Genomic DNA, 26,962 nt, shown 5'->3' with positions numbered 1-26,962 from the left:
CTGGGACAACTGTGTCATGTCTCGGCACTCTAAAATTTTAGGTCTAAAAAGTCTATAATTTTAATTGGTTGTCTTAACAATATATTGCCCTGGTTATAATATTTAGCATCTCCATTTTCTGGACGTTTAAATACTTTGAGTTTTATTTGTTAAGACAAAAGAAGATAATTGTCACATCCTTATTTACCCAAATACAAGGAGGTTAAGAACAAGTGATACTTATAGTTTATATTTTAAAAAGAGTTGTAGATGTGTTTCTCATAGATTTTATAGAAACAGGGAAGAATCTAAATATGCTCTACTTACAAAAACTATTTCAGAAGACTCAATGTCAAACAATGTTTTGTAAAATATATTTTAAGTAAAAATGATTTGGGAAACTATGTGAGTATTGTCCTGATGGTCACAAAATTATGCTTTATATCTCAGCAAGATGAAAGAAAAGAAACACTAATTGCACATTGACTGAGAAAACTACCCAAATGAAACAAGCATTAGTTATGACATAGAATACCTACATGTCAAAATTTATGGGATGCAGCCAAAGAAGTACTTAAAGGGAAATTTATAGCTTAAATGTAACAATTAGGAAAGAGAAAGAGTGAAAATAAATGATCTCAGCTTCTATCTTTGAAAGAACAGCAAATAAATAAAAAAATGAAGAGGAAGGAAACAATAAAGATAAATGCAGAAATAAATAAAATAGAAAGTAGACACACAACAAAGAAAATCAATAAAATCAAAAGTTAGTTTTTTAAAAATATTAATAAATTCTAAACATTAGCAAGACTGGACAAGAAACAGAGAAAACACAAATGACCAACATCAGGAATGAAAAGGGAGACATTCATGCCTATTCCACAGATATTAAGAAAAGATAATAAGATATTATGAATAACTTTATGCAAATAAATTTGAAAACTTAGATGAAATGGACAATTTCCCCCCAAAAAAACAACTAAGCAAAACTTAAAAATAAATAAAAATAAATAAAAATTCTGAACTAAACCCATAAGTAAACATTTTCTCACAAAGAGAACTAGCAACAGACTGTCCTAGTGAAGTCTTCCAAACGTTGAGGAAGAACTAATATCACTCTTACAAAATCTCCATCTACATCATAGGGTTGTTGTGAGAATTAAATAAATTATATGTAAACCTTTGGATTTTCTATATACACAATCATTTCATCTGTAAATAAAGATAATTTTACTTCTTTCTCTCTAAACTAAAACCTCCAGTACAATGTTAAATAGAAATGGTGATATTGTATATCTTTGCTTTGTTCACCCAGTAAGTATGTTAGCTATAAGATTTTTGGATTTTTGCTTTTGTTTCTGTTTTTGTTTGTCTGTTTGCAGATTCCCTTTATCATATTATGAAAATTCTCTTCTGTGTCTAGTTTTCTGAGAATGTTATCAAAAGTGAATTTTATTAAATGCCTTTTCTGCATCTATTGAAATGATATATGATTCTTTCCTTTATTCTGTTAATATGCTGAATTACATTGATTGCTTTTCAAATATTAAACCCACCTTGCATTTCTAAAATAAACTCCATTTGGTCATTATCATATATTATCATATATATATATATATATATATATATATATATATATATAATAGTATTATATATGTATTGTAGTAATATACATATATTTATATACATAGTTGTAGTCAAATTGGTATTATTTTACTTAGGATTTTTCTGTATTTTTTTTAGAAATATTGATCTATAATTTTCATTTCTTGTAAATGTGAGAAGCATATTGGTTTGAGGAGAGTTAAAAATGTGAAAAAATGCACATTAACACTTCTTGTAATAATGTTCTATCTAGATCAGTGATTGTAAAACTGTTTTGACCAAAACAATAGGAAATACATTTTATATTCTGACCCAGTGCACATAGATGTGTGAGTGTATATGAAAGTACTCTGCTATTTCGATTCCCTTCTATTCTTTCAAATGATGGCTGGGAAGCACTAAATTGATTTTGTGACCCACTTATCGGTTGCTTTGTACAGTGTGAAAAACATCGCTTGCATATAGTAGTCATTATATAAATGTTTGCTGTTATTATTCATCTGTGGACTGCCAACACTTGTGCAGTACTTGGCACGTAGTAAGCACTTGATAAATGTCTCTAAGAGAATGAATTTGGTTACCAGTGGCCTTTAATGGAGTGGTTTCAATAGAAGGTTGGGAGTAGTATCCCCTGTTAAGACATTCTTTACCTTGAGTCTTACTGTGTTTTCCTGAAAATAAGACCGGGTCTTATAGGTACAAGGAACGAGGGTGTCCCGTAGATCAATGTTTGCCTCTTACAACTGACAGCAAAAGAAATTTGCCAGCCACCAGAAAGAAGAGAACGCTGTAATGTAGTTGTCTTTGGCTGCACATGTATAAACCTGCTGTTCAGACAAGGCACCTGTTTGCCCATTGTCACCTGTTAGGTAAATTACTTTGGTGGCCCCATGGGTATAAACGCAAGTCAATCAAAGGCAGGGGGATTATCAAACTTCTCGGATCACAGAATTTCCAAAGCTAGGAGAGGTTGTTGTGCCCAATGTATATTTTGCAACGTCTATTCCAATGCACTGAATTACTCTGTCAAAACCCTCTGGCCAACTTTGAAGAAGAGCTTTTCAACATCCAGTCATAAGTGATTCAATTAAGGGACTGATGGGGAACAAAACAGATTTTGACCAAATGGCAAATACAAATAAAATAGCAGCATTCTTTGATGTGGTTCAGAATTACTTAGTCCTAGGAGTTCTCAGCTCATGTGCACAGGTTACTAACAGACAGCTCTTTCCACGATGCTGAGCAGGGATGCAGGAGTACCTTTAGACTCTGGAAACAAAGAAGACTTGGGCTAAAACTTTGAATGTGGTACTGAAAAAGAAAGGGTTTTAGTACAATTAATGAAGTGTTTCTCTATTCTGTGCCCACAGAAGCTGTTCCTAAATTAGTATCATACAGACAGTGCTAAGGATACCCAGTAATTCAGAGCCTTTGTTAAACCAGTGTTCCCAAATCTGGTTGCTCATTGGTTTCATCGGGGCAGCTTCTAAAAATTAGGGTGTCCCAGCTTCACCTGGACCCACTGAGTAAGACTCTCTAGGGGACAGAGCCCATGGATCTGCATTTTCTTTACACACTGCCCCGATGGTCATCCCAGTCTGAGAATCAATAGCAGACGGGAACCAAGTGCTTTCCTCATGGTCTCAAGAATCAATGCACCCCCACTGCTGCTAACATATTACTCGGGAAAGATTTGGATGACAGAGAAAATAGAGCACATGCATGGTGAATTTCCAACTTTCCACCTGATGTACAGCTTTTTCTGGTAACAATCCTAAAACAATCTTTAGCAATAAGTCAGCAGGAGTTTGTTACTCATTGACACTCACAGTTTATTCATGCTTTGTTATTAATAGGTCTCATTTGAGAAGAACATATTTTTCTATGCTTTGTGAACTTCATAATAGAAGAGAGTCAGGACCAATTTCTCACTGCACTACTTTACCATAGAGATGGTCCCACTGTTCCACTGTTGCATTCTGAGCAGCGTACTCTGGATGAAAAAAAGATAATAGTAACTTTAATTCGCATTCTCCTTATCATAAGTAAGAGACATTAAAATAGGTCTCATCCTTCCATGATTGGAGAGAAAACAGTACATAATATATGTATTTTTGAGGTAACGTTGGTCGATAACATTATATAAGTTTCAGGTGTGCAACATTATAATTCCATATCTCTATATAGTGCATCACACTCACTACCAAACGTCTAGTTGCCATGTGTCACCATAATATTGATCCCCTTTACCGGTTTTACCCTCCTCCTACTCCCCTCCCCCTCTGATAACCACCAATCTGTTATCTGCCTCTGTCAGTCTGGGTTTTTTTGTTTGTTTTGTTTTTCTTTTTATAGTCCACATGAGTGACATCATACAGTATTTGTCTTTTTCCATCTGACTTATTTCACTTCATAATACCCTGCCATGTTGTCACAAATGGCAGGACTTCACCTTTTTTATGGCTGAATAATATTTCATTATATATTCCATTATATACACACATATATGTGTATATATGAAACAGCTTCTTTATCTATTCCTCCATCGATGGACAGTTAGGTTGTTTCCGTATCTTGGCTATTGTAAATACTGCTGCAAAGAACATAGGTGTGCCATATCTTTTCAAATTAGCGTTTGCATATTCTTCGGATAAATATCAAGAAGTGGAATTGCTAGGTCATAAGGTAGTTCTAGTCTTAATGTTTTGAGAAACCTCCGTACTGCTTTCCAATTTACAATCTGCACCGATTTACAATCCCACCAACAGTGTCCAGACGTTCCCTTTCTCCACATCTTCACTAACATTTGTTGTTTCTTGATTTATTGATGATAAGTGTGAAGTGATATCCCATTCGGTTTTGATTTGCTTTTCCCTGATAATTAGTGATAATAATTAGTGATGTTGAGCGTCTTTTCATGTTGTCCATCTGTATGTTTTCTTTGGGGAAAAAATGCAGATCCTCTGCCCATTTATTAATTGGGTTGTTTGGTTGTTATTAAGTTGTATGAGTTCTTTATGTATTTGGGATATTAACCCTTTTTCGGATGTATCATTTGCAAATATCTCTTCCCATTCAGTAGGTTGCCTTTTCATTTTGTTGATGGTTTCCTTTGCTGTGCAAAAACTTGTTAGTTTGATGTAGTCCCACTTGTTTATTTTTGCTTTTGTTTCCCTTGCCATTGGAGTCAAATCCACAAAAACATCGTTAAGACCAGTGTCGAGGAACTTACCACCTATGTTTTCCTACATGTATTTTATGGTTTCAGGTCTTATCTGTAATCCATTTTGAGTTAAGTTTTGGGTATGGTTCAAACAACTAGATGGATAGTTAATTACCTAGCTATATGCCACATACACACAAAAAATCTACTTACTGATTTCTTTATTGTTTTTCTCTTTATTTTCACTCCAATATTTATTATTTCTTTTTTTCTTGCTTTGCGTTCAGTTTGCTCTTCTTTTTTCAGTTTCTTAAGAGGAAGGGTAGGTTGAATTTGAGATCTTTTTCTTTTTTAATGTTCCCATTTATAGCTATACATTTCTGAGCACAGCTTTTAACGTATGCCATACATTTGGGTACGTTGTGCTTTCATTTTCATTCATTTGAAAGTATTTTCTAATTTCTTGTGATTTCTTCTTTGACCCATTGATTATTTAGGACTGTGTTATTTTATTTTGTGTATTTCCCAAATTTCCTCCTAGACCAATTGCAGTTAAGGAACATACTTTGTACAATTTCAATCCTTTTAGATTTACTGAGGCTTGTTTTACAATCGTACATATCCTGGAGAATGTTCTATGTATCTTTGAGAAGGATGTGTATTCTGCTTTATCTTTGAGAAGAATGTGTATCCTGCTTTTAGTGGGTAGAGTGTTTTATACAGGTCTATTAGGTCTGATTTTTATAGATGAGAAAAATGAGATCAAAATGGGATTAGTGGATTTTTCAATGTCACATATCTAGCTGGTCACAGAGGTGGAACTATAAGGGCAAATCACGTCAGATTGCCATTCATTCTTGAACATCAAAAACTATTGATTATCAGCATTTTCTTATAGTTCACCCTCGTAGACCTAAATCTCCTGACTTTGAGTCCAGAGTTTTTATCACTAAATTAGAATACTGTATTAGGATAGGCTGTGCTGTATAAGGCATATACCCTGTGCTATCTTTGGCTTAAAACAATGATTGCTGATTTATTGCTTACCTTATTCTGGTATTGCAATTTTTCTCCAAATGATGACTCAGGGATCACAGCTGCTCCCATCTACCTTCTAAAACACATGGCACATGTCAGGGGAAGAAAACTTCAGGATCACATGGCAGGTTCATTAGGGTGAGACCTATAGATGGCTTAGATCGCTTCTGTGTACATCTCATTGGCCAGAACCCAGTCACATGGCCCAAACCTACTCTGTGTGGTCACTTTACTTCCAATATAATTTTCTATCCTTAGCCTATTACATTGAGGATGTAGTTTAACCTGACGGGGGGCGAAAGGGGGTGTCTGTGGTCTCTTCTGTTATCAAGAGTTCAACACCTCTTTGTTTTTTTTCCCATCTTAGTAATATTTAAAATATATTTTTGACAATTCAAAATGTAGTTCTCAAAAATGCCTCTGGCTTAAAATATGAAATAAATCCTGTTGATGAACTTTTCTAAATATGAAGTCCTATCATATTTTAGCAAATTTAGAAGTTCTTAACAAGACAAAACAGCCCCTTACAAAGACCCTAATAAAATCATTTGAGGTTTTCTAAGGGCCAGAATATGGAATCCAGTCTGTTTCACTCAGCCACGTCTTGGTTAAAAACAAACAAACAAACAAACAAACAAACAAACAACAAAACTTGACTTGTACAGCCATCTATAAATTGGAAAGGGAAGTCAATTTGTGTGAGGTTTTAGAACCCCTGCCTCCAACAACATGTCCACTGAGAAGAGCCCTCTACTTAACTGAACATCTCAGTTCCAGAACTACATAGAAATGCCAGGTTGTGATCACTACAGCCCTCCTATAGCCTTAACCTGAACAAAATGTCATTTCAACTCTGTAAGCGTGTTCTCATATAACCATCACGGGAGCCAAGTGCAATTTTTCAGTGGGTTCGGGAAAAAGACTTGGGATATGCGCCCTCTGTGTGCCATTTACCATTATATTTCCAGGCCCGGGTAGCTCAGAAATAATTTCCAAACCCACTTCTTTTAAAGAAACCTCAGGGCAGCCTGTGAGTGGCGGGTGTCCACTGCGCATAAGGAGATGAGAGTTCAGGAAAAGGAGGGGCAGTACTGCCGGAGCCCCCCTGTGGCACAGCTAGGAGTTGGGGTTGAGCTGTAAGATACAAGAAGGAAAACAATGTCCATTTTTAGCATGGACACTAAGGCACTCCAAGTGCATACTAGCTTAACTCAAAATAAAGACCTGGAGAGACATTTATAACATCTTAATATGAACACCACGGAATATGCAGAGGAACTGGCAAATTCCTACTCCTGTAGAATGATGGTTCTCCATATAACCTGCACCCCCTGCAAGAGGCAGCTAGGTTTCTCTAGATGTATCTATTTGATTATGCCACTGGTTTGGTTCAAACAGATGGCAACAGTTTTTGGTCAGTGGTTAACTCCTGTCATTCCCCAGTACCACGTCCAGCCTTGACTTTAAAGATGCACCCTGGGCAGTGGAGGGTAAAAGAATCTGTGTATTTTTCTCTTTCATTTAAGAATTTGGGTTTCTTTTAAACAGCAGTTCTCCAATGTTTACAGCCTTAAAAATTATTGAGGAATCCAAAGAGTTTTGTTAATCTGGATTATATCTATCTATACTTACAAGATAGTAATTAAAACTGAGAAATTTAAAACATTAATTCATAGAAAATGATAATATTCCCATTATATGTTACCATGAATAACATATTTTAAGGAAAAATAGCGATATTTCCCAAAACAAAAAATTAGTCTTGTTTACCTTTTGCAAATCTCTTTAATGTCTTACTTGATAGAAGATAGCTGGATTCATACACTTGTTTCTGCATTCAATGTGTTGCAGTGTTATTTTGGTCAAAGAATATGAAGAAATTGTTCCTTGTGCAGATAAGCAGAAAATGAAGATGTATTTTAATAATCTTTTCCGATAATTTGGGGTATTTTTCTTTAACATGACATCCAAACTCAGCAAGTGGCAGTTTCTTAACATTTAGTACAATGTAGAATCCACAACCCTATCAGTGAACTTTTCATACTCTGTGACATTAAAATTCATCAGCCTGGGTTGTTTTCCAATACCAACAACCAATTCTCTGATTCTCCAGACACCAACTGAATGTCCTTTCATTCAAGTCTATTCTGACACCACCTGGAGAAAGCATCAGACTCCCCAGGTGTGAAGGGCTCATTTCCGACGCCAGTCACAAATATTGGGTCCCCACGTTATCCACACTTCTGTCAGACGAGGCTGTAAGTCAGAGGTTCTCACGACCCTCCAGACCTCCGTTTTGATTTTGCTAGAATGGCTTACAAAACTCAGGAAAACAGTTTACTTATTATCACTGATTTATTATAAAGGATGCAACTCAGGAATAGCCAAATGGCAGAGATGCACAGGGCCAGGTGTCGGGGGTGGTGCACAGAGTTTCCATGTCTGCTCCACATGGCCACCCCCTCCCCCCCAGCATCTCAATGTGCTTACCAACTGGGAAGCTCTCCAAAACCTGTCATTTAGACATTTTTATGGAGGTTTCATCACATAGGCATGATGGATTATTAACTCAATCTCCAGGCCCTCTTCTGTCCATAGAGGTTGAGGGGCTGGGGCTGAAAGTTCCAGGCTTCTAATCAAGGTTTGGTCTTTGTGGTGACTAGTCCCCAACTGAAGCTGTATAAGGGTCCACCCAGAGTTGTCTCATTAGAACAAAAGATGCTCCTCTTGTCCAGGAAATTCTAAGGGAGTAGGAGCTTTTTGTCAGGAACCAGGAACAAAGGCCAAAGATTAAGGAAAAAAAGATGATCCTGTCATTCCTATCACTTAGTAAATTACAAAGGTTTTAAAGAGCTCTGTGCCAGGAATCTGGGAAAGGCCAAATATACATATGTCTTACTTTGCTGCAATCGACCTGTCAGTACGCCATATAAAAAAATGGTTGTTAGCATCACCCGATTTCATCAGAAAAATCTTTAAATATTGGGATGCTGTCAAACGTATAGTGGCAGACACAGGTTTTCCAAAAGTTTGAATTTTCACTTGAAAGCCTGAATTTCACCATTGACAACAAACACTATCAGTTGTTTTCCTTGAAGTGACAGACTCATTTCATTCATTTTGGAGAAAAATGTCTGCCAAATACCTGTCTGTGGAACCCCAGTTTGTCAGTTTTTCTGTCAAGTAAAAATGGCATTCCATTAAAAAAAAAAAAAAAGAAAGAAAGAAAAGCAGCTAGCTGTTTTGCACTGCAAACCATCGATCACCCAAGAGCTTTGCCTCTAGACAACCACCATACCAGCAGGAATGCTTATGTGCACTGCCCGTCCTGCTCCAAAGGGGACATTGTTCAGTGACACTTTGTGTTTATATGTCTGTTTTCACTGCAGTGCATGGTGGTGATGAATGCAATGACTGCCAAGTCCATTTTGTTCCACTGCCTGGATTCATGCTGTCCTCAGTTTTATCCATCATTACTTTTGTACTATCAGAGCAAATGTCTGATTAGTGAAGAAAACTAATGTCCTAGTATTATTGTGAAAACATTTTTGACATTGCGGACCTCCTAAAAGGGTCCTGGGGAGACCTCCAGGGATCCACAGGTCACATTTTGAGAGCCACTACTTCAGAAACTATCCTCCTGTTATAAAGATTGAAACTTTCCCGAAGTTCACTTATAGAAATAAAAAGAGGAACTGGAATAATTTTTAAAAATCCCAAGAAAAATACCCAATTACCTTAGTTGCCAATGTGTAAGCCCGTAGAAAGAACTGTATCTTTTAATATTTGAACAGCATCTTGGGAACGCAATAAATGAAAAATAGTAACAATGAAAGTAACATGTTTGTTGCAAGGTTTACTACTGGGGGAGACCTACTACACTATGTACTTTAACTGCAGTCCCTCCATTATTCTTCAGTAGTAAACTCAGGTAACTACTATACAATATCCCCATTTTATAGACGATGAAACTGAGGCTCAGAGAGATGAAAAGACTTGATAGGGTTATGAGCTAGATATAGTGGAATAAGGATTTGATCCCATGAGGTCTAATTTCCAGAGCTTAGGCCCTGAAATCCTGCCTAATATTCTATGTCACGTCTAAGCTCTGCATTTACCTAATGTGCTTCTTCCATGTACTCATATGTGTGTCCATTCGAATCCTCAAGGAGACAGCAAATGTCTTATGTCGCCCAGTGTGCCCAAAGAAAGGGCTAAACATCTGAATGAGTGACCAAAAGGCCAAGTAAAACATCTTGCCATTTTAAACCAGGATGGTTAATAACGATGTTAAAGTGAAGTTCTGAAAGGGTTCTGAACCCCATAGATATAGAAGGCCCAGTTTTCACTAGGTAGGCTGATTAGAAAATGCTGGGAGGTACCTCATTTTTCCAAGTTTGTTTGTTGGTTTGTTTTTTCGTTCTCAAATACCAAACCTCATTGAGGAGGGAACCCACAGGGTGGACAAAAAAACAAAAACAGCTGGTTCCTTGAAAGCCTGACAAAAATCTTGTGTGTGTGCACGTGTGCACACATATCTATATTACCCTGTTTGCTAAATAGATATAGATGCAGTTAGGTAGTTAACAAACATATAGGGTCGATCAAAACAAAACGACTTTACCTTTTCCAGGGCAACAAAACCTCCAACACCTTTGGGACTGACTTCTGTACCAGGCTCTGAAGTTCTGCCCCTTCTCCACTTCTGCAGGTTAAGAAGTTACAACTGGTAATTTGTAGTTCTTAAACCCGTCACCTTGTACACCTGAAACTAATATAATATTGTATGTCAACTGTCATTGAAAAAATGTTTTTTTAAGTTACAGCTCCACAGGGTTGTACACTGTTCTGGCCTTTCTCAGTTGTTTATGAATCAAGTTTACCTTGACAACAAAGTTACATCTCCTAAGATGCCAGCCCAGGTGCACTCTGTAAACAGAAGGTCCAGCTTTTACTAGGTAGGCTGATTAGCAAATGCTGGGAGGTACCTCATTTTTCCAAGTTTGGGTTTTTTTTTTTCCATTTTCAAATACCAAACCTATGCTCTGGCTGGAGACCTGGTGGGACGTGGTCGGCCGCACGTCTCTGTAATTTCCTGGGAAGTAATTTGTTTTCAGGGGGAAGTAGGGAGGCGCAAGGGCCCTGCGCGGAATCCGGCTCCGGCGACGTGCCGACGAGAGACCAGATCCTGGGGTCCCTCCGCCGCACCTCCTAGCGTCTGCAGGCGGCCCCGCGCGGCGCGCGCACGGCGGGGACAGGCACGGACGGGCAGGCGGCGCGCGCACGGCGGGGACAGGCACGGAGGGGCAGGCGGCGCGTGCACGGTGGGGACAGGCACGGAGGGGCAGGCGGCGCGTGCACGGTGGGGACAGGCACGGCCGGGCAGGCGGCGCGCGCACGGCGGGGACAGGCACGGAGGGGCAGGCGGCGCGCGCACGGTCGGGACGGGCACGGAGGGGCAGGCGGCGCGTGCACGGTGGGGACGGGCACGGACGGGCAGGCGGCGCGTGCACGGCGGGGACGGCAGCAGGGACGCGCATAGCCCGCAGGCGGCGCTTGCGGACACGCGGGGGCCGCAGGGGGCGGCGGCGGCCTCGCCTCGGGAGAGGGCCTGGCGCGTCTGGCTTCTTCCTTCCGGCGCCGCGGACGCCTCATCCCGGGCGGGTCGGGCGGCGTGGAGGCAGCCGGGGGCGGTGCGGGGCCTCCGGGCCGGGCGGGCCTCCCGCGCTCCCGGACGCCGGGACTCGTGCGCTTCGCCCCCAGGCTTGCGAGACCGAGCCGAGCTTCCCCTCCGAGCCACGGAAGGGCACCGACTTCACCGAGGGTGAGCGCGGTGCCGCCAGGGGGGTGGGTTCTACAGATCCCCCAAGACACCTTACCCGGGTGGATGGAAAACCGGGGTGAACCGGCTGTTCTTTGTGAGCAGCTAGCCTCCCAGTGTGTTTGGCGACTTGAGGACCTCTGTAGTTGACGGGATTAATGGGAAGAACCTTCCTCACGTTAATTATGCAACGAAGTGGCCTCCTGGCCGCGGGATGCTGGACTTGCTGGAATATGGTCACTCGGTGGTGATCTATAATTTACTTTTTTTCATCTTTGGCTGAGATTTTGCACTTGTAAATGGAGGCGGAAAGAGGAAGAAAATGTTCCAGTTGGGTGCAAGGAGCATGCAGAGAAGAGGTACCATGTGCAGCCTCACCCACAATTTTGGTGGGTGAGCGGGAAGGGATGGCTGCAAATGCATGGCATGTCTCCTGCCAGACAGGCTCCAGAGTGTTCTCAGGTCTGATTTTGACAGTCGGAGAGGCTTGTCAGAAGTTGGAGGTTGAGGCATACATTTCTACACTTCTGGCTGGGAAGATCAACCAGGTTTTCCAAAAGCTGTCGTTTTTTGTTTTCCAAGTCTGCTAAAAGCAGGAAAGGGCCAGCAGTGAATAGAAAGCAGCGCGGCCAGGTTCTGGTTAGCTAAGCAGGAGCGCTGTCATAAAGGGTTTTTTGTCTGAAACACCCGAAGTCTGGGGCTTTGAGCCAAAAAGAGTTGGGTATCGGTCAGTTTTAACTGCCAGGGTGAGAAATGTCTCAGACATTCTTAAAATTAGGCAGCTGAGTTTAGCTCCTGCTCGCTGATCTCCCTTTTAAGTGATTGGGTGGCTGAAAGAGAAGACACACAAAGAGAAATAGTCTTCTCCCTTCCCCCCATTCAAATGAGGGCATAGTCCATCTTGGGTTAAAATAGAAATTTCAAGATGGAAAGAAAAATCTTTCCATCTTTGCTCTTGACCCTGAAGAAAAGAATCTCAAAGAAATACCGGAGAAAAAATTTCTTTCCAGGAATGAAAACTGAAGTGCTTGCAAAACTGAACAAAGAAAGGAAAGAATTAGTAAATATCCTAGGCCATTTGCAGTTATATTCAGATCATTTTTTAAATCCTTGAGGTTGTACAGTAAAAGGTAGGAGAGCCAGAAATGCACATGGGGGAAAGGTAGGTGATTGCAGAGCCTTAGAGACTGCAGAAGCCAAGAGAGCCTGTTTTCTCCTGATACAGGTCTGGAAGAATCTGGGTGTGAATACGGAAAGCTTAATCTTTCAATTGATGTAACATGAAATGGCTTTTGATCTTCACGTTGAGTTCTAAGAGCAGAGGGAAGCCCAGCTAGGCTGTGCTACACACACCTCAGGCAGCTCAGGCTGTATTGTGTTACATGAGTTTGTATGTTTATTTTGCCAGTTAACTCTATGAAATCTGTAATCGCTTTAATTCCACGAGTTTGACTTATTTCCAATTACTCATTCATGATGTGACATTTGGCTAGAATTTGCCAGGGTGTCAACGCTTGAAGAAATACAAAACCCAGAGAATACCTTGTACTGGAAGATGTGCGGATCGTCTTAGACCTGAGTCCTTTACCCAACATCAGACATGTGAAACCAGTATAATAGGATTTGATTTCTTTTGCTACGAAACATACTGCATTTTTCAAAACGTGTTTCATGTTGCAGGCAGTCTTTTAAACAGCTAGCTCTTTTGGTACATTTAGACTATTTATTCACTCACCAAGAAATCCAAATATAACCCACCTCTGTAAGAGACCTGTTGTGCAAAATATGCTTGAATAATCAAAGTGGTTAACTATTTCCTGAGTGTAAACCAAGTTGGGTTAAGTAAGTTAATCTTGTCACTTCTAATGGTGCTTATTGGATTTTTAATTGTCCTATACAGTGACAGGAGGAACCAGGAACCTCAAACAAAGGAAGTACTGCAGGGACGTGGACCCCAAACCTCAGAAGGTATGTGAAGGAGAATGGGAACTCACTAGTTATTTGAGGTTCTTGTCATTCAGTATTCTTACCGCCTCCTTTCTTGCTTGTGTGGAGATTTTAGGAAACGTAAAACCCTTAAATAGGAGCCTGTATACATATACTTAGAAGAAATGTTTTCTTAAGTAAAATAATAGGAGTAAACTCTCAGGCTAGGTTTAGTTGAGCTCTGCGAAGAGCAATGCCTGCCCTGCCGTGAGCTTCACACAGGTATTGGGTGTTGAGTGTTGTTATTCATGAAAATCTGTCAACCTCACATGCGTTCTGCTGCTGGCCAGAGTTGGGAGCGAGTTTTCATTCTGGTAACTAAGGATGATCCTTCGAAAGGAAATCTCTGAACTTAGATCGAGGGAAACCTTTACTATGAACCTGAAAATCACAGTGACTGAACTTTATATACATTATAAATTCATTTAGGTTGTAATTTAATAATTTTATTGATCAGTTCATAATCAAAGGGTATAGAAAGGTTGATTTGCTTTGTGGACTGTCCCCCATTGCTCTAGCCTTCAGCTGTCTGCTTTCCCTTCTCCCCGTGATTCCTCCCAGGGTTACGAGTTCCTTGGGCATGACCAGATTATTTTTGTGAAGTTTCCTTTCGTATCTGGGTATGTTTTGAAAGAATGTTTTAAAAACTGAACACTGGACACGTGATCTTTCTCTTGGGGTGCATGTGTGATGGAAGTGGGGATCCAGGAGTTTCCATTTTAGTAAAGGGCCACTGACAGGATTCTTCCCTGGGGCCACGTCCTTCCCTTCTTGGTCAGTGCATGAGAGACACTGGCCGCCTTGCTGCTTTTGTGGATTCTGGGACCCAGACCACGCTCTTTGCCCACGTGGCTGCCAGATTTGTCTCTTCACTCTGTTCTGCCTCTTCTCAACATCGTGCCCTCCGAGAGGCCTTCCCCTTATGCCTTGCTCTTCTTTGTTACTACTGATGACTCTCAGTGCCTGGTGTGATCCTTTACATTAATGGCTCTGTTTGTTTATGGCCCGTCTGCCTCTAAAGAGAACCAAGCACTGTGAGATGGGAGGGGCGGGGGGGGGGTGTTGCCTTAAGTATCCCCAGGGCCTAGAACCACCCCTGGCCTAGAGCAGCCACTTGGTAAATACTGCTGAATGGATGACGTTTGGGGAAAAAAGCTGTTTTAGACAGAGTTAGGTGGGCTTATTTACCACAGGACTTTCCAGAACCTTTAATAAGAGAATGTGCATGGCAAAAGTGGAACATGGCAGATGAGAATCGAGCTCTTCAGCACAGATTCAGAAAGGCTTTGTGCTTTGGGGTGACAACTCAAACACTGGGGGAGTGGCGGGGGTGTTATTGGCAGCTGAGCAAAATGGATTTACAAGCATCGTTTTGAAAATGCAGGGAGGGAGACTTTGCACCAAAAGATGGTAATAGTGCCAATCCTGTTGTTAGTAATTACAAACATGTAAAATGCCTGCTTTCTTTTAGTTTAGAGAGAGAGAGAAAAAGGTTAGGATTTCTTGTAAGTCCAGTTATGATCTTGCTTCCCTGCCCCTGCTTTCCCCATAAGGTCTTAAGTTTCTTAACCACCAGTTCTGCCTTAGGGGATTTTGAAGAGCCCAGTCCTGTGAGTTTGGTTTAGATTCTGCCATCTTGACACATGAAAATCCCTCTTAATGACCAGAAGTAGGAAAGCTCTGAGGGTGGATGGATGAGCTGGGGGCCTGCGGGGCCCTGTTCAGGGCAGCACACCATGACCACAGGGGACCTGGGCCACCTGCAGGTTTGCCCCCATTAGCTGCCAGAGGCACTTTGAGAGTTGTCTTGGCTCCTTGAACAAAGGAGAGTTAATTACAGAAAATGTCAGGCTTTGTAAAGGCCGTTTGTCCCTGGGCTGCAGGGAGAGCAGTGGCCTTTGGCAGAGCCCTGGAGAACTCTGGGGCAGTCTCTGCGGACAGAAGCAGTGAGTCTTGCTGGTCATCCTTGGGCAGGAGGCAGACCCCATGGAGAACTGGTGCACTCAAGGAAACAGTGCAGACAGTGGGGCAGGCTGAGAGGAGCTGGGGTGAAGGGAGTTTGGAATGCCTTTCTTTTTGTTTAAAAAACTGGGGCAAATTATCATTTTTCCAAGGTCAGACCAAACCCTAATTCTACGGAGTGAATTACCTGTTGCTGGGAGGGCCAGAAAATAGGGTAAATGGGAACATTGATGGAGGTCTTTGATTCTAATTAAACCTCTTGAAACTTTTTCCAGAGCTCGTGTAAATCAGGTCATCAATAGATTCTAGTTGACAGATTCTCTTTTGCTACCAGTTTTCCTTCTTATAATTGAAGGAGGTAATGGGAAACTGTCCATTATGTTAGATGGCCTAGAATCTGCATTGTTAACAAGATTGCCAGGGGATTCCTGTGGGTGTTAACATTTGAGAGGGGCAGAGGGCCTGGGCCAGCAGTTCTCAGTCCTGGCTACTCATTAGAATCCTGGGTGGAGCTTTGAAAACCTGCCCAAGATCCGTCTCCAGAGGGGTGTCTTGTCTTGGCCCTGGTGTTCTTGGGGCCAAGGGCATGGCTATATTTTTTAAAAGCTCCCCAGATTATTCTAGTGTCCACTGAGGGCTGGGAACCACTGCCCTCAACATAAAGTCTGACACTATTCAGTAGCTGGCTAGGTTCAGAATGTATGCAGTCTCAAAGCAAAAACATGCCACGGCCAACGGGACATACCAACCTCTAGGGCTCATAAAAACCCAGCCCGTCAGATACTGTGGATCTTACTGGTTCCTTCACTGGTTTTAGGGACCCAGACGATGGCGTGTGATGAACACTGGGTCGGGCGTGGTGGTGCCTGGTTGGAATATTCCTGCTCCAGTGATGGAAATGGCCTTGAGACTGGGCCGTGGACCAGTGGACAGTTGCGTTTTACATCTTTGACTTGCTGCCAAGGAAATAGTTTCAAAATTTAAGTCAGGTCACAGTACTGCCACCCCTCTTCTCATGTAAAACTCTCTCCAGTGGCCTTCCGTTGCTGGCAAGGTACAAACCAAATTCCGTAACAGCTCTCGAAGGCCCACATCTGCTTTGGCTCATCTGACCATGCTCTGGAAACTCCACCACACACGGCCTTCCTTCTGTTACTCGGGGGCCCCCAGCTTGCTCCCTCCTACCCCATGCTGTTGCCCTGTCCTGAAATCCTGCCCCTTCAGCTCCTTAGGTGACTGTACTGTCCCCGACTTGTCCAGCCAGGTCCTGACCCCTTGTGTGTTCCTCTCACAGCACCGCATCCCTCTTCTTGGATAGATTCTTCCGTGCATGTGGGTCTCGCTGACAGACTGCAGGCTCCATGAGGACGTGAGCCGTGTGTGTTTGGTTGGGGACTCAGTGTTACATCCCTGTACCTGTTCTGTCCGATGGGTGATGAAGTCAATAAATAATTATTTTTAGGTTGTGTCCTTCAAGGTATATGCAGGTGGTCATCTACCTCTGTTTGAGTGTCTTACGTTGTAAACTGTAGAGATACTGGACCTGAGGGAGGGGGTGTTTTGAGAAGGACCAGGCTTTCGTCATACTGGTCCTGGTTGGCTCACATACCATGTGACTTGGAAAACAAATCTCAGTTTATCTAAAATTTTAATCTGCCCACCTTTACAGCTTTTTCACTTGAATCTGTGTATAATTTTTAATTTCCTTGCTGTAGACCATGAGAGAAAAAGTTAGGGGCTTAAACATAGGGCACATCCCCCCCTTACCCCCCCGCGCTTCACCACGGGCCTTTGCCTCCTGACATAATGGAAGCATCTGTACGGAGCGCAGTATTTCCTTGCAGGCCACGGGTAAACACGCCTTCCCACCCTCCCCAGGCGGCCCTGCCTTTTCCTGGGCCGAGAAGACCCGTCCCTAAGCCCTGGTTGATGCTCCCACCAGAGGAGCCGCCTCTGACCTGGAAGAAGGGTGATCAGTCCGATGGAGCTGCCCGGGGAGGGCCGGGACCAGGGCAGGCGGGGCACGGCGGGCTCCAGCCTGTTTGCAACACTGCATCCTTTAAAACAACTCGGGAAAGTACAGCAGAGCTGTTGGAGCTGAGTTGCTGTACATTGGTGTTTGTTACATTATTCTCTGTACTTCATGTTTTAAGTAGTCATTTTAAAAACTAAAAAGTAAGGAAGACAGAGCTGTATTTGCCAGATATTCAGATACATACGTAGTGACTTTGTCATTTCGCCCCATTCTTTCCTGGCTAGGAAAGTATTTCCCATCCTTTCCCACACTTTGCAAAGTGGTAAGGAAACTGCGGTTGGTAAAAATGAGGTAGGAAAAAAGTTACACAGAAGAAATAAAATCAGCAGTTTTAGGTTGTGTGTCTATTCAAATGCACGTAAGTGCCGTGACTTATAAAAAATATAACTTATTTTCAAGTAATCCTGAAGCCCTAGTAGCAGCTTCGGTTATTTTCTAATCTCAGTTAATGGATATTAAATTTACTCATATAACTGTTCTCATATGGAGACTGGAGAAATATTTTGAGGTTGAAAGGGGGCCTCTTATTGAAAGATTTTAGTTTGGAAATGCTCAGGTAGAAGGGTGGATGAGGTATCTCCCAAAATGCCTTTCCACTCTCCCACGTTTTGCTGAGACGCTTCTTGGTTGACGCCGTCCTGCCGCCAGTAATGATGGTTGACTGACCGCACAGGCGGCACTGATCCAGCCCGGGCTTACATTCTACTCAGGGACACAAATGGCCAGCCAGGGAACGCATCCACCTGTGATGGGTGCAGTGAAGGAAGGGCTGGCTGATCGGGGAGAGCTGACTCTTCCTCTGCTGGGCCTGGGTCATGGGACAGGAGCAGGCGCTGCTGACCTTGAATTTACAGAAGCCCAGGGGCCGCAGGAGATTGCTGCCTCCCGGGCTGCCTGAGCACAGGTGCTGAGGCCTGCCAGGGGACCTGCAGCAGGGTACGGGATCGCTGAGGCCTCTGCCTGGTTGGGGTGGCTGTGTGGAAGTCCCCCGTGAGGGCCTGTGGGCTTATACTCTTTGCCAGGGGCCAGGGTTTATGCACGCGAGGCTTTCCAGATCTGCATCCCCCAGCAGAGTCCCTCCCAGCCTGGTCCAGAGGGGTCATGAGGGGATGAGAAGAAGGGGGAGCCTTGCAGCCTCCTCTGCACCGTGACACCATGGCTGGGTGCTCCTGCTTTCAAATGGGGATCCAAGACTTGGGGAGGCGGGCATGGCTTCAGGGTAGGACAGTGCGAGTCTCCCTTTTCAACCAGTCCAGGTGTAGAAATCTGGTCCCTAAGCCACCGGGCTTCCTGGAGAGCACATGTCCTGGTCTTCATTTTCATGTAAGTTGTTTATTCCTTATCTCCCTACTTTTATCTAGAGGGAAGCTCAGTGGGAAGACTCAAGTTAGATTCCGTCAAAAGACTACTTCCCCCTGGAAAGTTAAACCATAAAAATCTCCTGAAGCTGAGGAGGGTGGAAGCCCCGCAGGTACGCAGGTGAGAACAGAGCAGGAAGCTGAGAGTGGGCAGTGCCCGCAGGTACGCAGGTGAGAACAGAGCAGGAAGCTGAGAGTGGGCAGTGCCCGCAGGTCCTGCTCACTACTCTGCAGAGGAAGTGTGTCTGCGTGTGGGGGGGGGCCCAGGGGGCTCCCCTCATCCTTGTTCACTGTCCACAGCGCTTAGCAAAGCGTGGATTGCGAGCTCCAGGCCCTCACCACAGACCCTCTTCCTCAGCCTCTGCGTCTTCCCGAGAACCAGTGCAGGGGGGCGAATGCTTCTTTGTTCCGGTTGCAACCACCCCCTGGGCACCTGCCTCCTTTCTCTGGATCGCTCCCCGACCCACGTGGCCCCCACCCCTCTGTTAGAAAAGGCCTGCGTGGGGCTTTCTCAGTGGGGCACTCCCACTGTGACCAGTGAGGGTGGGTCCCACTGAGTGTCACTGTCTTGGAGGGACAAGTCCAGTGGGCTCAGGACTGCGGTGCCCTGTTCCCCTGGGCACAGGCTGTGCCTCACTGTCTCTAACAGGGAAGGGCTAGTAGCCTGAGTCACCTGGGATGAGTCGGGCCTTGCTTTTCCTCTCCTTGGAGAAGATCAGTCTGTCGTGTTAGTTGCTGGCCGTCACATTCCGAAGGGTATATGGAGGTTAAATCGGAAGGTCACAGGGTGCTGAGGCACCGGCCAATTTGTGTTTGTAAAGGGTCTGCTCCAGGCCAGGTGGGTGCTGGTCCTTGGTATGCGTTCTGTCACTTACTCCTCGTGACCACCCTGGTCTCAGATGGGAAACCAAAGCTTGGAGAGACTCATTCACTTGCTAAGTCAGAGCCCATGAGGGTGGAACCACCCAGGGCTCTCTGCCTTGTGCAGTGTAGCCTCCGGGGAGGATGACAAAGAAGAAAGGGACCCTCAGGCAGGTAGGCTTCAGGCAGGTAGAGAGGGACTGGCACTCCCCTTGTCGGATATTGTTGCCACATAAAAGACAGGGCACCCGGTGAAATCTGAAATTCAGAGAGAAAGCAAATAGCTTTTCTTAAGTATATTTGGGACATGCAATATTTGAGACACATTTATACTAAAAAGGTAATTTGTTTTTCTTCTGAAATTCAAACTTAACTGGGTTTTTTGTTTGTTTTATCCGGCAGCCCTACTTGGGGACTCCAGGAAGCTCACTGGGCCTGATGTATGGGCAGCTGCAGTTGACAGCGTGACGCATGAGCCACCCTGGAAAGGCACAGGCTGCATGGTAGGTGGTGAGCTCCCGCTGCAGCGTGTATTCAGGTGCAGGCTGGGTAAGCACTCAGTGGAGAGCACTTGGGGTTCAGAGGCCTGGTTCCAGTGAGATTCTAGGAAACAAACGTTGTTGAGATGAGGAGGAGAGCTGAGCACGTGGGCCCTCACGGAGCTCTGTCCCATCCAGCCTGCACAGACTCTCTGGGGTCCTCTGTCATCAGCACGTGTGGGGAGGACCAGTTCTCCCCACTGCCCAGGACTGATGGTAGCCTCAGTCAGCTGGTTTGGTGACTTTAAGTGGTTGGGTTGGCTTAAAGAAGCACCGTGTTAAAGGTGACATGAAACTCATTTTTGTCTCTCTTGCTGAGAACTGACTGTGACTTCCTGTTTCTTTACATGTCCCCTGCAGCAGAGTGTGACTTGTGTGACCTGAGGACTGACGTGGCCTGCATCTCTCCCAGGCAGTGAAAGCATGAAAAACACCCACCCCCCAGGTTCCGCACCGGCCCTTGCAGGCAAGTGAGTGGAGACAGAAGCTTTGATGTCATTTCTCTTGTTGTCCAGATTCCCTGGGTGTGGCCCCGTGTCATCAGCAAGGCAGGATTCTGAACAGCCTGCTCGTCATCCCCCAGGGTGGCTTCTGCCCTCTGAAGGGCTAGCCCATCGTAGGCCTCCTGTCCACCTGCTTCCAGGCCCTGGTGGGCGCTGGGATCAGAAACGCATTTTGATGTTAGCCTGGGCGAGAAAGGAGTCAAGAGGCGAATCTGCAAAAGTGAAATCTTATCTTGCATTCCCAAACAGGTAGCAATGGCTTCTTTCCGTTTGGGGGTTTTACATGGACTTAATTATCAAAGTGATAAAAGGTATTATTAATTAAAAGTAAAATGTTAAGTACCGAGTCAAAATACCCTCTGTATCAAAACAACTTTTTTAAAAAAAATACTTGTGTTGATACTATTAACTGAAATCTTCTGTTGTTTTTAATCACTTTTTGTTTAATTGACGTACTGTAAGCAGTGGGTGCATTTTGCTGTGTTTTCCAGGAAGAATCACTGAATGGCTGACGTTTGACAACATGCACCACCAGTGGCTTCTGTTGGCCGCATGCTTCTGGGTGATTTTCATGTTCATGGTGGCCAGCAAATTCATCACGTTGACCTTTAAAGACCCCGACGGTAGGTACGCTGCCGTGTGGAATGTATTTGGCCAATCCAGATGCCGCTGTGATAGTTCCTGGGGACATGCATGACTGACCTGTGTCACAGAATTCAAGGACTGTCATGCCCGAAGGGGCCTTGGAGGTCACGGCATCCAGATCTTTCCAGTTACAGAGGAGCTAGGAGGAGGTGGACAGGGAAGGGAGGATTTTCCCAGCACAGCCCCGGGGGTGGGCAGGACGTGTTTTCATTGTGGGTTCTCTGGCGCCTCCTGCGTGGTGTCCCCCAGGCTCAGCATCTGGGAAGTCAGCTGACTTGGTGACGTTGTGAGGTGCTGCCGTGATCAGTCAGCGTGCTGTGTGCCCGCTGGCTCTGCGTGCTGCTGGCCACATGGACGGAGGTCACCTCTGCGCACCAGGACGGTGCTTTCATGTGTGTGTTGGGTGGTATCTGAGGATTTTTAACTCCCCAGGTTGATGTAAGGGTGGCGAGGGGGACACGGACAGTGCCGAGGCCAGCCTCAGCACGCCACTCCCAGCTGCTGCTCCTGGCCCCTGCTTACCTGGGCCACGGTGGTTTTTCTGGCAGATGGACGTGCTGCGTGCTCTGAAAGCCTCCAAGACTGAGCCGAGCGCTGGGAGGCTCTCTGGGTGATCCTGCTGCATGTCAGCAGCTGCAGGGATGGTCTCGCTGAACCTCGAGGTGACGCCTTTCAGGGGCAGAGTGAGGTGCGGCACAGGGGAGACGTGGGTGGCTTACGAGCAGCTTTCCGTTGGCCTGAGGACGTCTGCCTGAGGGAGGATGCTTGCTTGGGACCAGGATTGTGCACAGCATCTGCATTCTGCCCACACTGCACACGTCCTCCTGCGGATGGCGGCCCCGCAGGAAAGGAGATTAGAGAAGCATCCACATGAGCGGTTTTCCCAGTTTCCTCCTGGCGGCTGTGCGGCCTGTGCCGTCCATGTGACCACAGGCTGCTGGCTCTGCTATGCCGCCCCAGAGCTCCCGTGTGTCCCTGCAGTGCTGAGGGCTGCCCCGTGCCCCCCACTCCTGCTCCCAGTCCCTCTGTCTCCAGGAACAAGGTTTGAAGGCAGATCTGCAGGCAGAAGAGGGTGGCTCTGAAATCAGCCCTGAGGGCTGGTTCTCAGCTCCGCAGTTGCCACTCGGTAACAGTTACCAGGCCTTCGGGTAACTGGTAGATTACTTGGGGCCCCGACGGGCTGTTATCACAAGTACCCCTTCGTCTTGCATGGCTCCATGTCAGAATCTGAGGGTCTCACAGCCTCGGGAGGGTGGTGTCACACCTCCAGGTGGCCAGGGGCATCACAGGTAATCCCGGTCACCCCAGGGACCAGGGCCTCTGTCAGGACAGCAGGGGCCCAAACTTGGAGGGTTGTGGGAATGTGAGACCAGGATCTCAGCCTGACAGTTTGACACTTCGCCCACTATTCCAGCGCAGTTATATGCGTCGCCGAGAATGGAGGCCTCTGAGTAAGAGTTAGAGCAGTGGGTCTCCTCCCCTGGTGCCTCAGAGTCATTGAAGTTCTTTGTGGACCTCGCTGCTTGGGCGCAACCAGAGAGAGACCTAGTGACTTAGAACCTAGAAGTGGGGCCCAGTCGAGAACCCAAGTGTACAACAAAGCTGGGAAATCAAAAGAGCTGCTGAAAATATGAAATCCGTGTTACTAAGTCCACACATTTTATTCACGATTCCTTTAAATGTCACCTCCTGGAAAGGAGGGCACTTAAAAGTCAGGTCATGATGTTAAATTGTTAATTGTTTATTTTGTCTTAAGAAGTAGGAGAATAGGTAATGTATTTATGAGACTTCCACCAAAAATAATTACTTCGATGTGTGTTTGAGTCGTAATATTCTGTGGCAGTATAATCTCTAAAAAGCACCTCATTCCTCAGTGGTATCTGATAAATAAGTGATTATTTTGCTTTGATGTGGCAAGTTTTATGCCGAATGTTTTCAGAGAAGTGTAGATGCTCAGAGGGTTTTGTGAAGGGGAGCAAAAAATTAGAGGGAAAGAAGGGAAAACCTGTGGAGAAGGAGAAAAGCTTTACTTAGGATTTTCCCCCTGAGAAGAGACCTGAGGTGGGCCTCATGCTGCTCCGCAGCCTGTCCAGCTCAAGGCGAGCGGTGAGTCCTCATGTGCTTTGAGGTTGCGTGTGATTGTGTGAGGGCTGTGGGCATGGGCTGCTCCAGGTGGGAACGTCAGAGCTGGCGCACACCTGGCCCCACCCCCCCTTCCCACTCGGGGAGGCATGGAGAGGGCCCCCCAGGTGTGTCCCTGGTGAGGGCCGTGTCAGCCCCGCAATGGTGAGCTCAGAGAGAGAACCCTTTGTTGTCAGGCCCACGGCATAGCCTGGCCTTTCCTGACCACTGAGGATCTTACCCAATTGTCCCTAAGTACTTGGTTACAACCACAAAGATGGGTGTTGATTGGCTGAGTTCTGAACAAAGGCAGCGAGCCACACGCAGGGTCTTGCCAGTCTGGATGGTTGAGCACCTGGGAGGAGTCAAACACTCAGCCCCTGGAGGCCCGGCGGGTGTCGTGGCATCTCCTGCCCCTGAGCACTGGCGCTTAGTGGGGACGGTCCCTTAGCCTTAGGGCCCCCTCTGTCTGGGGCGGCACTTAAACCCCCAGCAGGAAACTGAAAGAGCTTTGTAAACACATGTGGCCATAGGAGATTTTTCTCACATGTTAGAATGTACTTCACTGGTGTTCGCAGTCCTTTTGCTTTTGCACCAAGAGCCCGGTGTGGAGTATCATCACGAGGAAATAACTGACGACACAGTGTATCTTGTGTGATGAAAGTCCACTTCCTGTACCGCAGATGCCAAGTCCTTGGTCTCAGCGTCCAGCGGCTGGTTGTAATTCGGCTTTCTGTGGGGCTGCTCCTTCTGGCTCTGTCCTCCGGGAAGTGGGCTCTGTTCCCGAATCCCTCGGTGGATGTGTGTCTCCTCACCTACCTGTTTCTAATGATTTCTCTGCCAGTTAGGCCGATAGGAAGAGCAGTTTGGTCTTGAACTGCTGTTTAAGGCAGCGCTTACCTTTTTTTAAATAGTGTTACAGTCTTGCTTCAGCTCAGCAAGGAAGCCATGGTGATATTTGTGGCAGTGACTCATCCTTGGTTAACAAATTCATGTTGAACTAGGGTCAGATGTTATAACTCGACTTTATTATTCGGAAATAAATCCCATTCAGTGATGACAGTTCCATGGCGTGGGATCCTGAGACTTGAAATCAGAAATGACATCCTTGTACATCTGCTGTGCTACTACTATCTGTGTGACTTCCTCTTCCAGTGTTTTGCCTGCACTGAGCCCCTCAGCTTGACTGTCCGCTGCTGTAGAGCCCATGACCTGACTGTCTTTGCCCAGCGTGCGATAGAATGGTGGCCCTGGGTGACTGGCTGCACAGCATGCCTGGGGAGATGAGTACCTGTGAGCACTTCTAGGAAAACTAGGCAGTATGTCCCCTGGCAAATTGAAAAACGTTTTGTAAAACATTATAAGTATAATGATGCCTGTAACCAAAGTGAGCTAACGCTTTATGAAGAAACCTGGCCACTCCTGGAGGATCAGAATCCTTGGTCCGGAAGCTGGAGTCTTGCTCTTGAGAGTCAGGGTGGGGAAAGGAACCACTCTGTGATCACAGTGGGCGTAATGGCATCTGCTGAAAATAAATGGCTGTCGGCAAAGCAATGGAAAAACCAGACATAAGTTGTGCTGTGAGATTTTTTTGACCCTGGTTGAATCAGGGCCAAGGGGAGTAGGGGAGCGAATACCAGGAGGCTTAAAATCATAAAAATTGGCAGATGATTGGCCGGTGTGAGACGTTCCACAGCTACCGAAGCCTGTTCTGTGTGCTTCTGAGTGTGTGAAATAGGTTACTTGTCAAAAATTCATCGTAAGTCGATTGTTTAGAATTCAGGAGACATTGTCCTATGTAAAATGTTGTTAAGGAAGCTTAGGTTTCTACGAAACCCACTGAACCTGCAGCAGAGCTAGTAGTAGAAGACGCCGTTGGAACAGGACATGACCACATGGGAGTGGATTGTGACCTTTTTATTAGCACATCAGTGCTTCAGGATGACGAGAGGGACAGATGTTGGTCCCTCAGCCCTCAGAGCATTCAGCAGACGGCGCTGATGCTTTCCTCTGCTTTTGCACCGTACACAGCACACTTCGTCCTCATGCAGGCCCAGAACAGCTCCTGTGCACAGCTTTGGTTACTTGCATTTTAACTCAAACAGAGAAAATGGGGAAAAGATTTCAGTGGGGTTCATAAGGGTGTGTGGGAGAGAGGTTTATATTGGAGCAGGTAACTCAGAGGGCGATGGGCAGATGGGATCCCTGTAGTCAGGATGCTGGGAAGGTGTTTTCTATGCAGGGAAGACATCAGGTCACAGGTGCTGTTCTGCCTGGGAAGGGACGGGGGAGCCGGGGGGGGGGGCAATGTTTAACAGTAACCTGGGCAGGGGGTGCTGCAGGACAGTGTGCAAAGGGTTGGTGTTAGCGACCTAAGAGGAGTAGGTTTTGATTTGTTTTAAAAAATGAACTGCGCCTTTGTTCGTGCTTTGTTATGCTGATTTTTAGGCTTTTATTTGATATCTGTTCTTTCTAATTACATAGTAGGCGTTGCAAAATTTTGAAAGTAAATGTTTCTTTGATTGTAGAGATCTGAAAATTATCTTCAAATTCTGCCCCAGAGGTTTCCCAGAAATCAGTTTGCTGTAAATTATTACTCTGGACTAGCATTTTGTCTGTAGGGTTTCTCTAGTCTCACCTCAGTTCTCATGAATTTTTAATGAGTAAGCACTAAATGTAACTTCTTTTTTCTTTTTTGATTCAACTTTTTATTTTGAGAACATTGTGCAGTCACGTGCAGTTGTAAGAAGTAGCAGAGAGAGTGCTGTGTCCCGTGACTCAGTTTCCCCCAGTGGTAGCAGCTTGCAGAACTATGGTGCAGCATTGGGGGCAGGGTTTTGACATTAATACAGTCAAGCATCCCATCTATCGTCCATTTATAGCTACACTCTCCTCCCTCTCACATTTCTGTGAGAAATGCTGTACACTCAGCTATACATTCTACAATCCGCCCCCTACAACCACTAGTCTCTCCTCTCAACCATTTTGTCATTTCAAGAGTATATGTAGTATGTGACCTTTTGGCACTGGCTTTTTTTACTCACCATAAAAAAAAAAAATCCCTGGGGATTCACCCAACTTGTGTGTATCAATAGTTTGTTTCTTTTTATTCCTGAGTAGTAGTCAATGGTGGAAGTACCCCGTTTGTTTAATCGTTCACCTGTTGAAGAACATCTGGATTGTTTCCAATTTGGAGCTATTACAAACGTAGCTGCTCCAGACATTTGTGTGCAGGGTTTTGCGTGAACTTGGAAATTCTCATTTCTCTGGGATAAATGACTGGCAATGCAGTCGCTGGGTCGCATGGTATTACATGTGTAGTTTTTAAAGAAATGACCAAAGTGTT

The 26,962-nt window shown here is 45.0% G+C and overlaps 1 protein-coding gene and 1 long non-coding RNA gene across 10 annotated transcripts in view; one reads left to right on the top strand and one right to left on the bottom strand.

The window, feature by feature from the left end:
* Positions 1–3,416: 3,416 nt before the first annotated feature.
* On the bottom strand, positions 3,417–11,150 carry LOC141571583 (uncharacterized). The gene is made up of 6 exons (XR_012496423.1): positions 10,669–11,150; positions 10,410–10,556; positions 7,556–7,671; positions 6,740–6,919; positions 5,795–5,861; positions 3,417–3,577 (listed from the first exon to the last, which is right to left on the bottom strand). It is a non-coding gene; the product is annotated as an uncharacterized LOC141571583 (long non-coding RNA).
* A 187-nt stretch (positions 11,151–11,337) lies between these two features.
* The window catches only part of CHST10 (carbohydrate sulfotransferase 10), a 28,445-nt gene continuing 12,820 nt past the window's right edge, over positions 11,338–26,962 (top strand). Inside the window, exons 1-6 of one of the 9 annotated variants that reach the window (XM_074332392.1) lie at positions 11,338–11,609; positions 13,507–13,574; positions 20,211–20,311; positions 20,708–20,813; positions 20,931–21,099; positions 21,342–21,473. In XM_074332392.1, coding sequence (XP_074188493.1) covers positions 21,374–21,473 — 100 coding nt within the window. In that variant the 5' untranslated portion in view covers positions 11,338–11,609; positions 13,507–13,574; positions 20,211–20,311; ... (1 more) ...; positions 20,931–21,099; positions 21,342–21,373. Of the gene's footprint in view, positions 11,966–13,506; positions 13,575–18,950; positions 19,069–20,210; positions 20,312–20,707; positions 20,818–20,930; positions 21,100–21,341; positions 21,474–26,962 lie in introns of all 9 variants that reach the window. The other 8 variants (XM_074332391.1, XM_074332387.1, XM_074332386.1 and 5 more) reach the window with 8 other exon arrangements.

The sequence above is a fragment of the Rhinolophus sinicus genome, linkage group LG05 (assembly GCF_036562045.2).
Source record: "Rhinolophus sinicus isolate RSC01 linkage group LG05, ASM3656204v1, whole genome shotgun sequence".
In the NCBI taxonomy this organism is placed as follows: Eukaryota; Metazoa; Chordata; class Mammalia; order Chiroptera; family Rhinolophidae; genus Rhinolophus; species Rhinolophus sinicus.
The sequence above is the reverse complement of the archived record's forward strand: the minus strand, read 5'-3'. Positions and strand labels throughout refer to the sequence as shown.